This window comes from Pseudophryne corroboree (genome assembly GCF_028390025.1).
Source record: "Pseudophryne corroboree isolate aPseCor3 chromosome 12 unlocalized genomic scaffold, aPseCor3.hap2 SUPER_12_unloc_2, whole genome shotgun sequence".
Taxonomy (NCBI): domain Eukaryota; kingdom Metazoa; phylum Chordata; class Amphibia; order Anura; family Myobatrachidae; genus Pseudophryne; species Pseudophryne corroboree.
In genome coordinates, this window is record NW_026967486.1 from 1,167,738 (window position 1) to 1,186,035 (window position 18,298).

General features: G+C 51.7%; 1 protein-coding gene and 1 pseudogene across 4 annotated transcripts in view; both read left to right on the forward strand.

The window, feature by feature from the left end:
• The window catches only part of USF1 (upstream transcription factor 1), a 62,655-nt gene extending 44,857 nt beyond the window's left edge, over positions 1-17,798 (forward strand). For all 4 annotated transcript variants that reach the window (XM_063948720.1, XM_063948722.1, XM_063948723.1 and 1 more), the window contains exons 10-11: positions 17,000-17,128; positions 17,201-17,798. In XM_063948720.1, coding sequence (XP_063804790.1) covers positions 17,000-17,128; positions 17,201-17,290 — 219 coding nt within the window. In that variant the 3' untranslated portion in view covers positions 17,291-17,798. The remainder of the gene's footprint in view (positions 1-16,999; positions 17,129-17,200) is intronic.
• Positions 66-183, forward strand: LOC134983026 (5S ribosomal RNA; annotated as a pseudogene).
• Positions 17,799-18,298: the final 500 nt, after the last annotated feature.

Genomic DNA, 18,298 nt, shown 5'->3' on the forward strand with positions numbered 1-18,298 from the left:
CTCCCCCCTTTCTCTATTCCTTTTCACTCCTCATATATAGGTGCACTCTCATTGGTAGATAGCCTCTCTACTATCATACCACGCTGTTAATGCCCGATCTCGTCCGATCTTGGAAGCTAAGCAGCGTTGGGCCGGGTCAGTACCTCCAAGGAGACTTTTTGGGAATACCTGGTGTTGTAGAGAAGGACACTATTCCCCTTCATTAGAAGGGTGGACACCAACAGCAGGATCACCACTTTTTCACCTCTATACCCCCTCTCCTGTCTTTTCCATTTGTACCCGTTTTTTCTTTCCCTTTTTCTCTTCTTTTCCTTTTCTTTCTCCTCTTCTTTTCCACCCAGCATGGCTATGTCTGCATTATGCTCCAAAAATGTTTCAGATATGTTTCAATTTGTGATTGATGGTATATCTGGTGATCAGTAATTTGTCCGACATTGACCATCGTATTGGTCTTTCAAAGATATATTATTGGATCTCTCTGTTGTCAGTAACACAGAATTTCTGTGCTGGTCAGGAGAAACGGTTGCTAGACTAGCCAGTGTCTGCAACCCTTCTAATCTATCTTGTGTGATTAACGAGACCAGAACATTTCTTTCCTTTTCTCTTTGTCTCCTGCTGTCTTATACCTCTGTTGGTTATTTCCAATAAAGAATAATACAATATAATAATTTAATTTCCTATTAACCAACACCTAGACACTTTCTGATCATAGTGGGATAACTAATAACTTTTAATCAATTTGCTAATAAATATTGCTTTTACAACTTTTGCTATTCATTTTCAAAAAATTATTATATATATATTTTTTTGATTTTTCCCTCAAGAGTGCGCCCACACCAGAGCTTTCTTTCTCTCCGTGTGTATGTACAGCAGACGTGTCGTCGGGATCAGCTGCGATTTTGGAATATTTAGAATCCACCCGTGCTGTTGTAGCAGTATCCGAGATAGTGCTACTCCTACCTCCAACTGTTCCCTGGACTATGCCCTTATCAGGAGATCGTCCAAGTAAGGGATAATTAAGACGCCTTTTCTTCGAAGAAGAATCATCATTTCGGCCATTACCTTAGTAAAGACCCGGGGTGCCGTGGACAATCCAAACGGCAGCGTCTGAAACTGATAGTGACAGTTCTGCACCACGAACCTGAGGTACCCTTAGTGAGAAGGGCAAATTTGGGACATAGAGGTAAGCATCCCTGATGTCCCGGGACACTATATAGTCCCCTTCTTCCTGTTCGTTATCACTGCTCTGAGTGACTCCATCTTGATTTGAACCTTTGTAAGTGTTCAAAAAATTTTTAGATTTAGAATAAGTCTCACCTAGCCTTTGGCTTCAGTACCACAATATAGTGTGGAATAATACCCCTTTTCTTGTAGTAGGAGGGGTAATTTAATTATCACCTGCTGGGAATACAGCTTGTGAATTTTTTCCCATACTGCCTCCTTGTCGGAGGGAGACCTTGGTAAAGCAGACTTCAGGAGCCTGCGAAGGGGAAACGTCTCGACATTCCAATCTGTACCCCTGGGATACTACTTGTAGGATCCAGGGGTCCTGTACGGTCTCAGCGCCATGCTGAGAACTTGTCAGAAGCGGTGGAACGCTTCTGTTCCTGGGAATGGGCTGCCTGCTGCAGTCTTCTTCCCTTTCCTCTATCCCTGGGCAGATATGATCTTATAGGGACGAAAGGACTGAGGCTGAAAAGGCGGTGTCTTTTTCTGCAGAGATGTGACTTAGGGTAAAAACGGTGGATTTTCCAGCAGTTGCCGTGGCCACCAGGTCCGATGGACCGACCCCAAATAACTCCTCTTCCTTTATACGGCAATACACCTTTGTGCCGTTTGGAATCTGCATCACCTGACCCCTGTCGTGTCCATAACATCTTCTGGCAGTTATGGACATCGCATTTACTCTTGATGCCAGAGTGCAAATATCCCTCTGTGCATCTCGCATATATAGAAATGCATCCTTTAAATGCTCTATAGTCAATAAAATACTGTCCCTGTCAAGGGTATCAATATTTTTAGTCAGGGAATCCGACCAAGCCACCCCAGCTCTGCACATCCAGGCTGAGGCGATCGCTGGTCGCAGTATAACACCAGTATGTGTGTATATACTTTTTATGATATTTTCCAGCCTCCTGTCAGCTGGTCCTTGAGGACGGCCCTATCTATAGACGGTACCGCCACTTGTTTTGATAAGCGTGTGAGCGCCTTATCCACCCTAAGGGGTGTTTCCCAACGCGCCCTAACTTCTGGCGGGAAAGGGTATACCGCCCATAATTTTCTATCGGGGGGAACCCACGCATCATCACACACTTTATTTAATTTATCTGATTCAGGAAAAACTATGGTAGTTTTTTCACATCCCACATAATACCCTCTTTTGTGGTACTTGTAGTATCAGAAATATGTAACACCTCCTTCATTGCCTTTAACGTGTGGCCCTAATAAGGAATACGTTTGTTTATTCACCGTCGACACTGGATTCAGTGTCCCTGTCTGTGTCTGTGTCGACCGACTAAAGTAAACGGGCGTTTTAAAACCCCTGACGGTGTTTTTGAGACGTCTGGACCGGTACTAATTGTTTGTCGGCCGTCTCATGTCGTCAACCGACCTTGCAGCGTGTTGACATTATCACGTAATTCCCTAAATAAGCCATCCATTCCGGTGTCGACTCCCTAGAGAGTGACATCACCATTACAGGCAATTGCTCCGCCTCCTCACCAACATCGTCCTCCTACATGTCGACACACACGTACCGACACACAGCACACACACAGGGAATGCTCTGATAGAGGACAGGACCCACTAGCCCTTTGGAGAGACAGAGGGAGAGTTTGCCAGCACACACCAAAAACGCTATAATTATATAGGGACAACCTTATATAAGTGTTTTCCCTTATAGCATCTTTTTTATATATTTCTAACGCCAAATTAGTGCCCCCCCTCTCTGTTTTAACCCTGTTTCTGTAGTGCAGTGCAGGGGAGAGCCTGGGAGCCTTCCCTCCAGCCTTTCTGTGAGGGAAAATGGCGCTGTGTGCTGAGGAGATAGGCCCCGCCCCTTTTTCGGCGGCCTCGTCTCCCGCTCTTAACGGATTCTGGCAGGGGTTAAATATCTCCATATAGCCTCCGGAGGCTATATGTGAGGTATTTTTAGCCAAAATAGGTTTTCATTTGCCTCCCAGGGCGCCCCCCTCCCAGCGCCCTGCACCCTCAGTGACTGCCGTGTGAAGTGTGCTGAGAGGAAAATGGCGCACAGCTGCAGTGCTGTGCGCTACCTTTAGAAGACTGAGGAGTCTTCTGCCGCCGATTCTGGACCTCTTCTTATTTCAGCATCTGCAAGGGGGCCGGCGGCAAGGCTCCGGTGACCATCCAGGCTGTACCTGTGATCGTCCCTCTGGAGCTGATGTCCAGTAGCCAAGAAGCCAATCCATCCTGCACGCAGGTGAGTTCACTTCTTCTCCCCTAAGTCCCTCGTTGCAGTGATCCTGTTGCCAGCAGGACTCACTGTAAAATAAAAAACCTAAGCTAAACTTTTCTAAGCAGCTCTTTAGGAGAGCCACCTAGATTGCACCCTTCTCGGCCGGGCACAAAAATCTAACTGGCTTGGAGGAGGGTCATAGGGGGAGGAGCCAGTGCACACCACCTGATCGGAAAGCTTTACTTTTGTGCCCTGTCTCCTGCGGAGCCGCTATTCCCCATGGTCCTTTCAGGAACCCCAGCATCCACTAGGACGATAGAGAAATATGATTATTGTAATAAAAGATGATTTGCATATCACTGATGACTCATCTGTCCCTGACACAAGGGTACACATGTTAAGGGGAAGAAAGCTGAGGTAAATTTCCCTCCTCTCATGAGGAAAAAGAGCGGGAATCTCCAGACAAGAGACGGCAGCTTCCCACAAAAAATTCTCAGGCAGTATCCTTTCCCTACTAGGGCCAGGATGTGATGGGAATCTTCCCCTAGGGTGTCACGTTTGCCCAAAAGGTAGCCCTAGCTATTCTCAGGGATCCTGCAGATAGCGTGCACATTTGGGTACACTACCCAGACCGGCGATTGTGTCGGCATGGGTTTATAGCGCTGTGGCGGCGTGGACAGGTACCTTATCAGCAGAGATTGAGACCCTAGTATGCATATAGATATAGATATATGTGTATATATAGAAATATATATATATATTAAAGATCATGTCTTAAGTGATAGGTGTATATATATATATATTAAACATGCCCAAAGAGACATGAGTATACTGGGTCCTAGAGTCAAAGCTATGTCGATTTCTGCTTGACGTGTCCTGTAGACTATGCAATGGACAGATGATGCCGACTTAAGAGGCATTTGGAAGGCTAAGGATTGTGTGGAGAAGGGTTCTCGGACCTGGTCTCCACAGCTATAGCTGGTAATTCTGATATTTTGCCTTATATTCCTGGACAGCCTACGAAAGCACGACATTATCAAATGCAGCCTTTCGAATAAAGAAACAAGAAAGTCTGAGGTGCGTCCTTTTCTTGCCAGAGGCGTGGGCAGAGGAAAGAAGCTGCACAACACAGCTAGTTCCCAGGTACAGAAGTCCTCCCCGGCCTCTACAAAAATCCACCGCATGTCGCTGGGGCTCCACAGGCGGAGCTAGGCCCGGTGGGGACACGCCTTCGTAAGTTCAGCCACAAGTGGGTTCACTCCCTGTTAGATCCCTGGGCAATAGATATTGTGTCTCAGGGATACAAGCTGGACTTTGAGAAGATGCCCCCTCACCGACGGCCCTGCCGGCTACCCCCCACGAGAGGGAAACAGTGTTAACTGCAATTCATAAATTGTATCTTCAACAGGTGGTGGTCAAGGTTCCCCTCCTTCAACAAGGAGGGGGTTATTATTCGACCATGTTGTAGTCCCGAAACCAGACGGTTCGGTCGGACCCATATTGAATTTAAAATCCCTGAACATATACCTGAAAAGGTTCAAGTTCAAGATGGAATCGCTAAGAGCGGTGATTGCAAGCCTGAAAGGGGGAGATTTTATGGTGACTCGGGACATAAAGGATGCATACCTTCATGTCCCCATTTATCCACCTCATCAGGCGTACCTCAGAATTGCGGTACGGGATTGTCATTACCAATTTCAAACGTTGCCGTTTGGTCTCTCCACGGCCTTGAGAATATTCACCAAGGTAATGGCGGAAATGATGGTGCTCCTGCGGAAGCAAGGTGTCACTATTATCACGTACTTGGACGATCTCCTCATAAAAGCGAGATCAAGAGAGCAGTTGCTGAACAGCGTATCACCTTCTCTGGAAGTGTAACGGCAACACGACTGGATTCTATATATTCCAAAGTCGCAGTTGGTTCCTACAGCTCATCTGCCTCTCCTAGGCATGATCCTAGACACAGACCAGAAGAGGGTTTATCTCCTGATAGAGAGAGCTCAGGAGCTCATGACACTGGTCAGGAATCTATTGAAACCAAAACAGGTGTCAGTGCATCACTGCACTCGAGTCCTGGGAAGGAGGGTGGCATCATACGAGGCCATTCCCTTCGGCAGGTTCCATACCTTCCAATGGGACTTACTGGACAAGTGGTCCGGATCACATCTTCGGATGCATCGGTTAATCACCCTATCCCCCAGGGCCAGGGTGTCTCTCCTGTGGTGACTGCAGAGTGCTCACCTTCTCGAAGGTCGCAGATTCGGCATTCAGGACTGGGTCCTGGTGACCACGGATGCAAGCCTCCGAGGGTGGGGGGCAGTCACGCAGGGAAGAAATTTCCAAGGGCTGTGGTCAAGGCAGGAGACTTGCCTTCACATCAATATCCTGGAACTAAGGGCCATATACAACGCCCTAAGTCAAGCGGAGACCCTGCTTCGCGACCAACCGGTTCTGATCCAGTCAGACAATATCACCGCAGTGGCTCATGTAAACCGCCAAGGCGGCACAAGGAGCAGGGTGGCGATGGTAGAAGCCACCAGAATTCTTCGCTGGGCGGAGAATCACGTAAGCGCACTGTCAGCAGTGTTCATTCCGGGAGTGGACAACTGGGAAGCAGACTTCCTCAGCAGGCACGACCTCCACCCGGGAGAGTGGGGACTTCACGCAGATTGCAAATCGACGGGAACTGCCACAGGTGGACATGATGGCGTCCCGCCTCGACAAAAAGCTAAAATGGTATTGCGCCAGGTCAAGGGAACCTCAGGCGATAGCTGTGGACGCACTAGTAACACCGTGGGTGTTCCAGTCGGTCTATGTGTTTCCTCCTCTTCCTCTCATACCAAAGGTGCTGAGAATTGTAAGAAAAAGAGGAGTGAGAACAATACTCATTGTTCCGGATTGGCCAAGAAGGACTTGGTACCCGGAACTGCAAGAAATGCTCACAGAGGACCCATGGCCTCTGCCTCTCAGACAGGACCTGTTGCAACAAGGGCCCTGTCTGTTTCAAGACTTACCGCGGCTGCGTTTGACGGCATGGCGGTTTAACGCCGGATCCTAGCGGAAAAAGGCATTCCGGATTAAGTTATTCCTACGCTGATAAAGGCTAGGAAGGATGTGACAGCAAAGCATTATCACCGTATATGGCGAAAATATGTGATTGGTGTGAGGCCAGGAAGGCCCTACAGAAGAATTCCAGCTGGGTCGATTCCTGCACTTCCTACAGTCAGGAGTGACTATGGGCCTAAAATTAGGGTCCATGCAGGTCCAGATTTCGGCCCTATCCATTTTCTTTCAAAGAGAACTGGCTTCACTGCCTGAGGTTCAGACGTTTGTTAAGGGAGTGCTGCACATTCAGCCTCCTTTTGTGCCACCAGTGGCACTTTGGGATCTTAACGTGGTGTTGGGTTTCCTGAAATCCCACTGGTTTGAGCCACTTAAGACTGTGGAGCTAAAGTATCTCACGTGGAAAGTGGTCATGCTATTGGCCTTGGCTCCGGCTAGGCGTGTGTCAGAATTGGCTGCTTTGTCATGTAAAAGCCCCTATCTGGTTATCCAGATGGAAAGGGCAGAATTGTGGACTCGTCCGCAATTTCTGCCAAAGGTGGTGTCATCTTTTCATTTGAACCAACCTATTGTGGTGCCTACGGCTACTTGTGACTTGGAGGATTCCAAGCTGTTTGACGTAGTCCGGGCTTTGAAGATTTATGTAGCCAGGACGGCTGGAGTCAGGAAAACGGACTCGCTGTTTATCCTGTATGCATCCAACAAGCTGGGTGCTCCTGCTTCTAAGCAGACTATTGCTCGCTGGATCTGTAACACGATTCAGCAGGCTCATTCTGCGGCTGGATTGCCGCATCCAAAATCAGTGAAAGCCCATTCCACAAGGAAGGTGGGCTCTTCTTGGGCGGCTGCCCGAGGGGTCTCGGCATTACAGCTTTGCCGAGCTGCTACTTGGTCGGGTTCAAACACATTTGCAAACTTCTACAAGTTTGATACCCTGGCTGAGGAGGACCCTGTGTTTGCCCATTCGGTGCTGCAGAGTCATCCGCACTCTACCGCCCGTTTGGGAGCTTTGGTATAATCCCCATGGTCCTTACGGAGTCCCCAGCATCCACTAGGACGTTAGAGAAAATAAGATTTTACTTACCGGTAAATCTATTTCTCGTAGTCCGTAGTGGCTGCTGGGCGCCCGTCCCAAGTGCGGACTTTTTCTGCAATACTTGTATATAGTTATTGCTTAAATAAGGGTTATATTATAGTTGCATCAGGGTTTATCTGATGCTCTGTTATTGTTCATACTGTTAACTGGGTAAGGTTATCACGAGTTGTACGGTGTGATTGGTGTGGCTGGTATGAGTCTTACCCTGGATTCCAAAATCCTTTCCTTGTAATGTCAGCTCTTCCGGGCACAGTTTCCTTAACTGAGGTCTGGAGGAGGGGCATAGAGGGAGGAGCCAGTGCACACCAGATAGTACTAAATCTTTCTTTAGAGTGCCCAGTCTCCTGCGGAGCCCGCTATTCCCCATGGTCCTTATGGAGTCCCCAGCATCCACTACGGACTACGAGAAATAGATTTACCGGTAAGTAAAATCTTATTTTTTCTCTATGATTTAGTCACCATATCTCTCCTTTATCTCTGCTGGGGCTGACTACACTGCGCAGGGGTTTGGGTAAGAGGTATTGTGCTGCTGATAATTGTACCGTGTTACCTCATACTGCAAGTTACATCATGTCTGCTTCTGAGGGTAACGGTTCTGGGGCGGAACACACTGCCGGTGTTGCTGAAGCCACAGATACCTATGAGGAGACTATAGCAGCTGTGGGCTCTGGTTCTGGGGGCTCCTTGTCCCCCAGTGGGACTGTGGCAATGGAGGTACATAATGACCCACCGTGGGCCGCTTTTTCCACGCTTCTGCATACGCTAGTTCATAAACTAACACCCCCTATGGGACCCCCAATGCTGGTACAACCGTATGTGGTCCCTGCAGCTAACCCGCCGTGGGCGGACAATTTATCTGCTCAATTAAAGAAGTTGAACCAGTCCCTGACTACTAAAAAGTCTGACCAACGCTCGCCTAAGTCCAAGAGGTCCTCTAAGCGAGCACTCGTCTCCTCACAGTCCACTGCTGTCACTGACACCTCGTCTGATGAGGACGGCACTTACACTGACCCCACAGATTCTGACTCTGATACGGCTGATGGGGAGGGTAGTTCACATGTGGATGTTCCTGATCTTTTGGAGGCTATTAAGTTGATTTTACAGATTACGGATGATCCCCAGCCATCCGTCCCTCCTAAGAAACCAGATAGGTTCAAGCGTCAGAAGGTGGTTAAACAAGTTTTACCTCACTCTGACCACCTAGTGGATATACGTCAGGAACCCTGGCAAAGCCCGGGTACGAAGTTTGTGCCTCAAAAGAAGATGCTGGCTCGCTATCCCCTCGCGCCAGAGCTGTCTAAGAATTGGGAAACGCCTCCTCCAGTAGACTCACATGTGGCTAGGACGGTGGTTTCCTCAGCTCTACCTGTCATTACCGTCACGTCTCTAAAAGAGCCTACGGATAAACGTGTGGAGGGTTGTCTAAAAGCGTTTTACACCCTCACGGGTGCTGCACAAAGACCCACTATTGCAGCTGCATGGGCGGCAGAGGCTATTGAAGCGTGGGCCTTGGAGTTAGATGCTGAAATCTCCTCTGACCATGCTAGACAATGCTTGTCTTATATTGTCACAGCTTCTCGATATATTAAAGAGGCGGCTTCTGATGCCGGTATCCTAGCAGCCAAGGCCTCTACTACGTCAGTCCTGGCTCGCAGGATATTGTGGCTGAGATCCTGTCTGTGGATCTGGACTCTAGAAAAACCCTGGAGGTACTCCCTTTCAAGGGGGATATTCTGTTTGGGGAGGACTTAAATAAGATAGTGGCTGACTTGGCTACTGCCAAAACTGCCTGTCTGCCTAATACCGCTCCTTCTGTGTCGAAGGCCAAAGGCACGTCCTTTCGCCCCTTTCGTCCTTCAGGTAAAGCAAAAGGTCAGGCGTACCATAAGCAGGCCCGCACTTCCAAACCTGGCAAGTTGAAGCCCAAAAGAGCCTGGGCTGCCCGACAGCCAGCAGCCAAGACCAATAAGTCTGAAGCAGCATGACGGGGCGGGCCTCCCCCTGGGGGATTCCAGGGTGGTGGGCCGGCTTCTAGGGTATACCCAGGAATGGTTGAAGACCACTTCAGATGCCTGGGTACGGGAAGTCGTCACTCGAGGTTACGCCATACCCTTCAAAAAACGACCCCCTCATCGATTTTGCCAGACAGACGTCCCGTCGGACCAGACAAAGGCTAACACTCTGCATTCGGTGGTACAGAACCTCCTGGATACAGGAGTCGTAGTACAGGTGCCTCTTGCTCAGAGGGGCCGGGGGTACTATTCTCCGCTGTTTCTAGTCCCGAAACCGAATGGGTCCTCCCGGCCCATTCTCAACCTCAAGGCACTGAACAAGTTTGTGAAGGTTTCCAAGTTCCGTATGGAAACCCTTCGCTCTATAGTTCTGGCCTTGGAACCTGGGGACTACATGGTCTCCCTGGGCATACAGGATGCTTACCTGCATATTCCTATACAGTGATCGCGCTGAGCCCCCCAAAAAGTGGGTCCCAGGGACCCCTCACTTTTAAAAATTGGGGTCCAACCGGTCCTTTTCTGGGTCCCATTGGGTTAAAGGTTCTTATTGATCTTAATCTTATTTGGACACCACAAAATAGAGTTGGAAGGGGGGTTTGGGGTGACAATGCTGCTGGGTTGTGTAGCATGCAGGACACCCTGCACCAGAGCTGTAACTAGACATTTTGGTGTCCTCTGGCAGAAAGTGAAATGCTGCCCCACCTCCAAGACCACAGACTACAGGCAGTGCGCGCCACAAAAATTTAGGGGCGTGGCTTCATGGGGAAGGGACGCGGCCACACAATAGTGCCGCTTATACACATTGCACCAGGTAGAACCTCTTATACACACTGCGCCAGTTAGAGCACATTATACACATTGCTCCAGATAGAACACATCATACACAATGCGACAGGTAGAGCACATTACACACATTGCACCAGATAGAGCACATTATACACAATGCGATAGGTAGAGCACATTACACACAATGCGCCAGATAGAGCACGTTACACACAATGCGCCAGATAGAGCACGTTACACACAATGCGCCAGATAGAGCACGTTATACACAATGCGCCAGATAGAGCACGTTACACACAATGCGCCAGATAGAGCACGTTATACACAATGCGCCAGGTAGAGCACGTTATACACATTGCACCAGGTAGAGCACGTTATACACAATGCGCCAGGTAGAGCACGTTATACACATTGCGCCAGGTAGAGCACGTTATACACAATGCGCCAGGTACAGCACGTTATACACATTGCGCCAGGTACAGCACGTTATACACATTGCGCCAGGTACAGCACGTTATACACATTGCACCAGGTAGAGCACGTTATACACAATGCGCCAAGTAGAGCACGTTATACACATTGCACCAGGTAGAGGATCACTTAAACACTGCAGACACCACCTCAGACCCCCACTACTGGATGTGTAGGCTAGAGATGGTGTAATATCACCAGGGAGAGAGAGAGGGGACAGGATACACCCTGCTGTTGCTAGTGGCTACTATTACATGTCTCCCTGCAGCTCAGCCTCTTGGGCTCCATGAGCTGAACTTTCAGAGCAGCCCTCACCCCTGGCTTGTGCCTAGCCCTGTCCTATGCTGGGAGCTGGCTGCACGCAGTAATAACTGTATGGACACTGCAGCCCTCCCCCACCACCTCCGAGCTCCGCTCACAGCACAGCCTAATAAATCAAGCAGAGGGCGGCTGCCGCTGATCTCCATAAATCCCGGGTGGTAAGGGAGTGTGTACAGTGAGAGCAACGTGATGGATTACATAGAGAGGATCAAGGACGGACTTTGCTAGGGGATGTGAACACTAGCAATGACGTGCGGTAGTGCACTGTAGCCGCCCTTTCCCTCCTTCACTGCCAGATCCTCCTGTGCGGTGTGCTCCTGGACATACTCCCCAACCCCATCCCCGCTGCTGCTGCGCTTACTGAAGCATGCGGGACATCAGAGGTGCGTGGCCCCCCTCCCCCATGTGATTCGTATCTAAAACAGCGCATCAGCCGATCAGAACTGCAGCAGCGCCAGCACTGAACAGGCAGGTAGCTGCTGGGTTATGAATACACAGACGGTCACTCACTGTCGCGGCCAGCCAGAGCGCCCGGGAAGCAGGGAAGAGTCAAATACACTTTTTCTGAAGGGGTGTGTCCCTGGGGACGCGCTCCACTCAGATTGGCTAGAGGTGTAATGATTGATGTCTCCCTTGACCAATAGGCTCCTTCTCCACATATTTAGTTCTCTCTGCAGCCGGACAAGGTAGAAATCAATCATTACACCTCCAGCCAATCCCAGTGGAGCGCGTCCCCGGGGACCCACCCATTTAGAAAAAGTGAGTCCCTGGACCTTAATATTGGGTAAAATACGCGCTATGCCGCGTTTTTGCGATCACTGCCTATAGCAGTGTCACATCAACAATACCTGAGGTTCGCTATTGGCAACCTCCATTACCAGTTTCGGGCGTTACCTTTTGGTTTAACAACGGCTCCGTGAGTCTTCACCAAAGTTATGGCGGTGATGACGGTGGTACTCCGCCGTCAAGGGGTCAGGATACTGCCGTATCTGGACGACTTGTTAATCCTGGCAAATTCCCCAGATCTTCTCCTGCATCATCTGGATATGACGGTCCGGTTTCTACAAGCCCACGGGTGGCTCATCAACTGGAAGAAATCCTCCCTGGTCCCTGCTCAGAGCATGGTGCATCTGGGAGCGCTGTTAGACACTCACAACCAGAGGTTGTTCTTGCCTCAGGAGAAAGTCCTGAAACTTCAGGACAGGATTCGTTGCTTCCTTTCTCATCCGCAAGTGTCGATACATTCGGCAATGCAGGTGCTGAGCCTCATGGTATCAGCATTCGACATGGTGGAGTATGCTCAATTCCATTCTCGCCCCCTCCAGAAGCTGATTCTAGCCAAGTGGGACGGCCTGCCTCACCGGATCAGGTCTCAAATGATCTCTTTGACTCCGGAGGTCCATCTGTCGCTGCTCTGGTGGCTCCAGGACCGACAATTGTGCAGAGGCCGTCCCTTCTGGATATCCAACTGGGTCCTGTTGACGACAGATGCCAGTCTAAGAGGTTGGGGCGCAGTGCTGGAGCAGCACTCCTTGCAGGGTCGGTGGACCAAGGAGGAATCTTTCCTCTCGATCAACATTCTGGAATTACGGGCGGTCTTCAATGCGTTGAACCTAGCCCAGCATTTGATTCAGAACCGTCCTGTTCAAGTACAGTCGGACAACGCCACCACAGTGGCTTACATAAATCATCAAGGCGGCACTCAAAGCCGTTTGGCAATGAAGGAAGCCTCACGGATTCTACGTTGGGCAGAACGCCATCTACCGGCAATATCGGCAATATTCATTCCGGGAGTCCTGAATTTGGAAGCGGACTTTCTCAGTCGTCAGGGCGTGCATGCCGGCGAGTGGGGCCTCCATCCAGAAGTGTTTCAACTCCTCGTGGAAAGGTGGGGTCTTCCAGATGTGGATCTGATGGCGTCTCGACACAATCACACGGTTCCGGTCTTCGGAGCAAGGACAAGGGATCCTCAAGCAGCATTCATGGATGCGCTGGCAGTGCCGTGGAGGTTTCGGCTGCCGTACGTGTTCCCTCCGGTGTCACTCCAGCCCAGGGTAATTCGGAAGTTCAAGCAAGAAAAAGGAAATCTGCTTCTCATAGCTCCAGCTTGGCCCAGACGGCACTGGTTCTCAGACCTGCAAGGCCTATCGTCAGAGCATCCACTTCTACTTCCACAATGCCCAGACCTCCTTGTTCAGGGCCCCTGTGTCTACCAGGACCTAGCCCGGCTGTCTTTGACGGCGAGGCTCTTGAAGCTTCCGTCTTAAGAGCTAAGGGTTTTTCTGAAGAGGTCATTAAAACTATGTTGCGGGCCCGGAAACCGGCCTCTGCTCGGATTTACCATCGGGTCTGGCATTCCTACTTTGTTTGGTGCGCATCTAACCATTATGACGCTTCCAAGTGTAGTACAGCCAAATTTTTGGCTTTTCTACAGCAGGGCCTAGATTTAGGCCTGCGTCTGGCCTCCCTCAAGGTTCATATTTCTGCCTTGTCGGTGTGGTTTCAGAGAAAAATTGCGACTTTACCCTGATGTTCATACTTTCACTTAGGGTGTGTTGCGTATCCAACCTCCCTATGTCCCGCCTGTGGCTCCTTGGGACTTGTCGGTGGTTTTGGAGGTGTTGCAGGAGCCTCCATTTGAACCTCTTGGTTCAGCTGACCTTAAGTGGCTTTCCCTTATGGTGGTGTTCTTGCTGGCTATTGCCTCTGCTAGAAGAGTGTCGGATTTGGGTGCCTTGTCTTGTAGTTCCCCATATCTGATTTTTCACTGTGACCGGGCGGTTCTTAGGACTCGTCCCGGATATTTACCTAAGGTGGTTTCTTCGTTCCACCTTAATCAGGAGATTGTGGTTCCACCTTTTGTCTCTCCTGATTTGTCTCCCAAAGAGCGGTCTTTGGATGTGGTACGGGCTCTCCGTATCTATGTGAAGACAACTGCTTCTATTCGAAAGTCTGATTCTCTTTGTTTTGTTTGGATTTCACAAACGTGGCTGGCCTGCTCACAAGCAGACCCTGGCCAGATGGATTAGAATGGTGATTGCGCATGCTTATGTGAAGGCTGGTCTGTCAGCTCCTGTTCATATTACGGCCCATTCTACTCGGTCTGTTGGACATTCTTGGGCGGCCCAACGTGTTGCGACCCTTGATCAATTGTGCAAGGCGGCTACGTGGTCTTCAGTGAACAGGTTCATAAGGTTCTATGCCTTTGATACTGCCGCTTCCCAGGATGCTTCCTTTGGACGCCGGGTTCTTGTGCCCGCTACAGTGTGTCCCCTCCCATGAGGAACTGCTTTAGGACATCCCCATTGTCCAGACTTGTGGAGCCCAGTGTACCCCGCAGCAGAAAAGGAGATTTATGGTAAGAACTTACCGTTGCTAAATCTCTTTCTGCGAGGTACACTGGATTCCACAAGGCGCCCACCCTGACGCACTTAGCTTCTTTGGGTTGGTATGGCATTAGCCGCTGACACTTCTCCTGTCGTGAGATTGTGGTGTTTGTGGCTACTAACTGTTGTCGTCTCTTTTACCTGCTACTGCATTGGACTGGTTAACTAAAAACTGAGCTCCTGTGCAGGGAGGCAGTGTGTTATAGGAGGCGGCGCTGTGCATTCTGGGAACAGTCAAAGCTTTGAGCCTGTTGGTGCCTCGGATCAAAATCCTACTCTACACCCCATTGTCCAGACTTGTGGAGCCTAGTGTACCTCGCAGAAAGAGTTTTAACAAGGGTAAGTTCTTACCATAAAACTCGTTATAGGTGACAGAAGGTCAACAGCGGAGGGTCCACACAGAAAAGGAGGTTCCCTGACCCCCACCCCCCCCCTCAGTGCTTAACCATAAGTGTCCACTCCGACAGCCCAACCTTACCTCTTACCTCCACCCCCACCCCCCTCCTCCCCTCCACCCTCCCTCCTCCCCTCCCTCCTCACCTCCACCGCCCCTCCTCCACTCTCCCTCCTCACCTCCACCGCCCCTCCTCACCTCCACCCCCCCTCCTCACCTCCTCCCTCCCTCCACCTCCACCCCCCTCCTCACCTCCACCCCCCCTCCTCACTTCCACCCCCACCTCCACCCTCCCTCCCTCCTAACCTCCACCCTCCCTCCTCACCTCCACCCTCCCTCCCTCCTCACCTCCACCCTCCCTCCTCACTCCACCCCCCCCCCTCACCTCCTCCTCCCCTCCACCCTCCCTCCCTCCTCACCTCCTCCCTCCCTCCTCACCTCCACCCCCACTCCTCACCTCCACCCTTCCTCCTCACCTCCACCCTCCCTCCTCCACTCTCCCTCCACCCCCCCCCCCCTCCTCACCTCCACCCTTCCTCCTCACCTCCACCCCCCCTCCTCCACTCTCCCCCCCTCACCTCCACCCCCCCCCCACCTCACCTCCACCCCCACCTCACCTCCCACCTCACCTCCACCCCCCACCTCCCCTCCTCACCTCCACGCTCCCTCACCTCCACCCTCCCTCCCTCCTCCACCCCCCCTTCTCACCTCCACTCCTCACCTCCACCCCCCCCTCCCTCACCTCCACCCTCCCTCACCTCCCCACCCCCATCTCGCCTCCCTCCTCACCTCCACCCTCCCTCCTCTCCTCCACCCTCCCTCCTCTCCTCCACCCTCCCTCCTCTCCTCCACCCTCCCTCCTCTCCTCCACCCCCCCTCCTCACCTCCACACCCCCCCCTCCTCACCCCCCCCTCCTCACCTCCACGCTCCCTCCCTCCTCCACCCCCCCTTCTCACCTCTCCCCCCCCCCCCCCCTTCTCACCCCCCGCCCTTCTCACCTCCACCCTCCCTCCCTCCTCCACCCCCCCTTCTCACCTCCACCCCCCCCCTCTTCTCACCTCATATACTCTATGTGCCCTCTCTCCGCAGAGTAAAGGTGGCTCCCCATATACTCTATGTACAGTCTCCCCTGTATCTGTCTGCCCCCCGGCGGCCCCTCATATACTCTATGTGCCCTCTCTCCGCAGAGTAAAGGTGGCCCCCCATATACTCTATGTACAGTCTCCCCTGTATCTGGCGGCCCCTCATATACTCTATGTGCCCTCTCTCCGCAGAGTAAAGGTGGCCCCCCATATACTCTATGTACAGTCTCCCCTGTATCTGTCGGCCCCTCATATACTCTATGTGCCCTTTCTCCGCAGAGTAAAGGTGGCCCCCCCATATACTCTATGTACAGTCTCCCCTGTATCTGGCGGCCCCTCATATACTCTATGTGCCCTCTCTCCGCAGAGTAAAGGTGGCCCCCCATATACTCTATGTACAGTCTCCCCTGTATCTGTCTGCCCCTCATATACTCTATGTGCCCTCTCTCCGCAGAGTAAAGGTGGCCCCCCATATACTCTATGTACAGTCTCCCCTGTATCTGTCGGCCCCTCATATACTCTGTGCCCTCTCTCCGCAGAGTAAAGGTGGCCCCCCATATACTCTATGTACAGTCTCCCCTGTATCTGTCTGCCCCTCATATACTCTATGTGCCCTCTCTCCGCAGAGTAAAGGTGGCCCCCCATATACTCTATGTACAGTCTCTCCTGTATCTGTCGGCCCCTCATATACTCTATGTGCCCTCTCTCCGCAGAGTAAAGGTGGCCCCCCATATACTCTATGTACAGTCTCCCCTGTATCTGTCTGCCCCTCATATACTCTGTGCCCTCTCTCCGCAGAGTAAAGGTGGCCCCCCATATACTCTATGTACAGTCTCCCCTGTATCTGTCGGCCCCTCATATACTCTATGTGCCCTCTCTCCGCAGAGTAAAGGTGGCCCCCCATATACTCTATGTACAGTCTCTCCTGTATCTGTCGGCCCCTCATATACTCTATGTGCCCTCTCTCCGCAGAGTAAAGGTGGCATACTCTCTAAGGCCTGTGACTACATCCAGGAGTTGCGTCAGGGTAACATGCGTCTGTCCGAGGAGCTGCAGAACCTGGAGCAGCTGCAGATGGACAATGAGCTGTTGCGACAGCAGGTGGGTGACTGGCGCGGTGGTTGGGGGAGGTGACGTGAGTACAGGGTGGCACTGACCATTTCTCTCTGCCAGGTGGAGGATCTGAAGAATAAGAATCTCATTCTCCGAGCGCAGCTCCGACACCACGGCGTGGAGATAATCATCAAGAATGACAGCCGCTGACGGGAGCGGCGCAGCTTCCAGCGACCCTCCTGCCTGGCGTCCAGCCCGCTGCTGCAGTGTGACCCCCCGGGGTGTCCCCGGATCTGTAGAAATGTATATTTGTCCATTTTTGTACTTGTGTTGAATGCTGGGTGCGGCCCTTTCCTTGTGCTGTACAGTCATTGCCGTCTTGTTCTTTATTTATGGAGGGAGCCGCACTTCTTCCTCCTCTCCACCCTGCCCTAATCCTCACAGGTGTGACCACTGTGCCGCCGCGCCTTCCAGGAGGACGGAGTATGGTTTATATTCACATAACAGAGACAGGTTCCACCCCTCCAGCGTAGCAGCCGGGCCTGGCACCTGTGCGAGTGGGTACAGAGAAATGGCACCAGGACAATGCGAGGAGGGGGGGGGGGGGGGGGCATATAACTCGCCCCCTGCCATCCACTGCTCCCGCCCCTGCAGGCGCCCGGCCAATCCCTACACTCACCGGTGTATTATCCTGAATAAATGCCATATTTATACCACATGCAGATGGTGTCTCTATATGTGGCGACCGTTCTTGTACTCAGTGCTGTGCGGGGGCTGGTGCCGCTATTACACACCAGGCGCAGTTATTACATGTATGTGGGGAGGGGGAGTGGACTGTTCCTGTACTCAGTGCTGTGTGTGTGGGGGGGGGGAGGGAGTGGACTGTTCCTGTACTCCGTGCTGTGCGGGGGCTGGTGGCGCTATTACACACCAGGCGCAGTTATTACATGTATGTGGGGGGGGGGGGGGGGGGGAGTGGACTGTTCCTGTACTCAGTGCTGTGCGGGGGCTGGTGCCGCTATTACACACCAGGCGCAGTTATTACATGTATGTGGGGGGGGGGAGTGGACTGCTCCTGTACTCAGTGCTGTGCGGGGGCTGGTGCCGCTATTACACACCAGGCGCAGTTATTACATGTATGAGGGGGGGGGGGGGGGGAGTGGACTGTTCCTGTACTCAGTGCTGTGCGGGGGCTGGTGCCGTTATTACACACCAGGC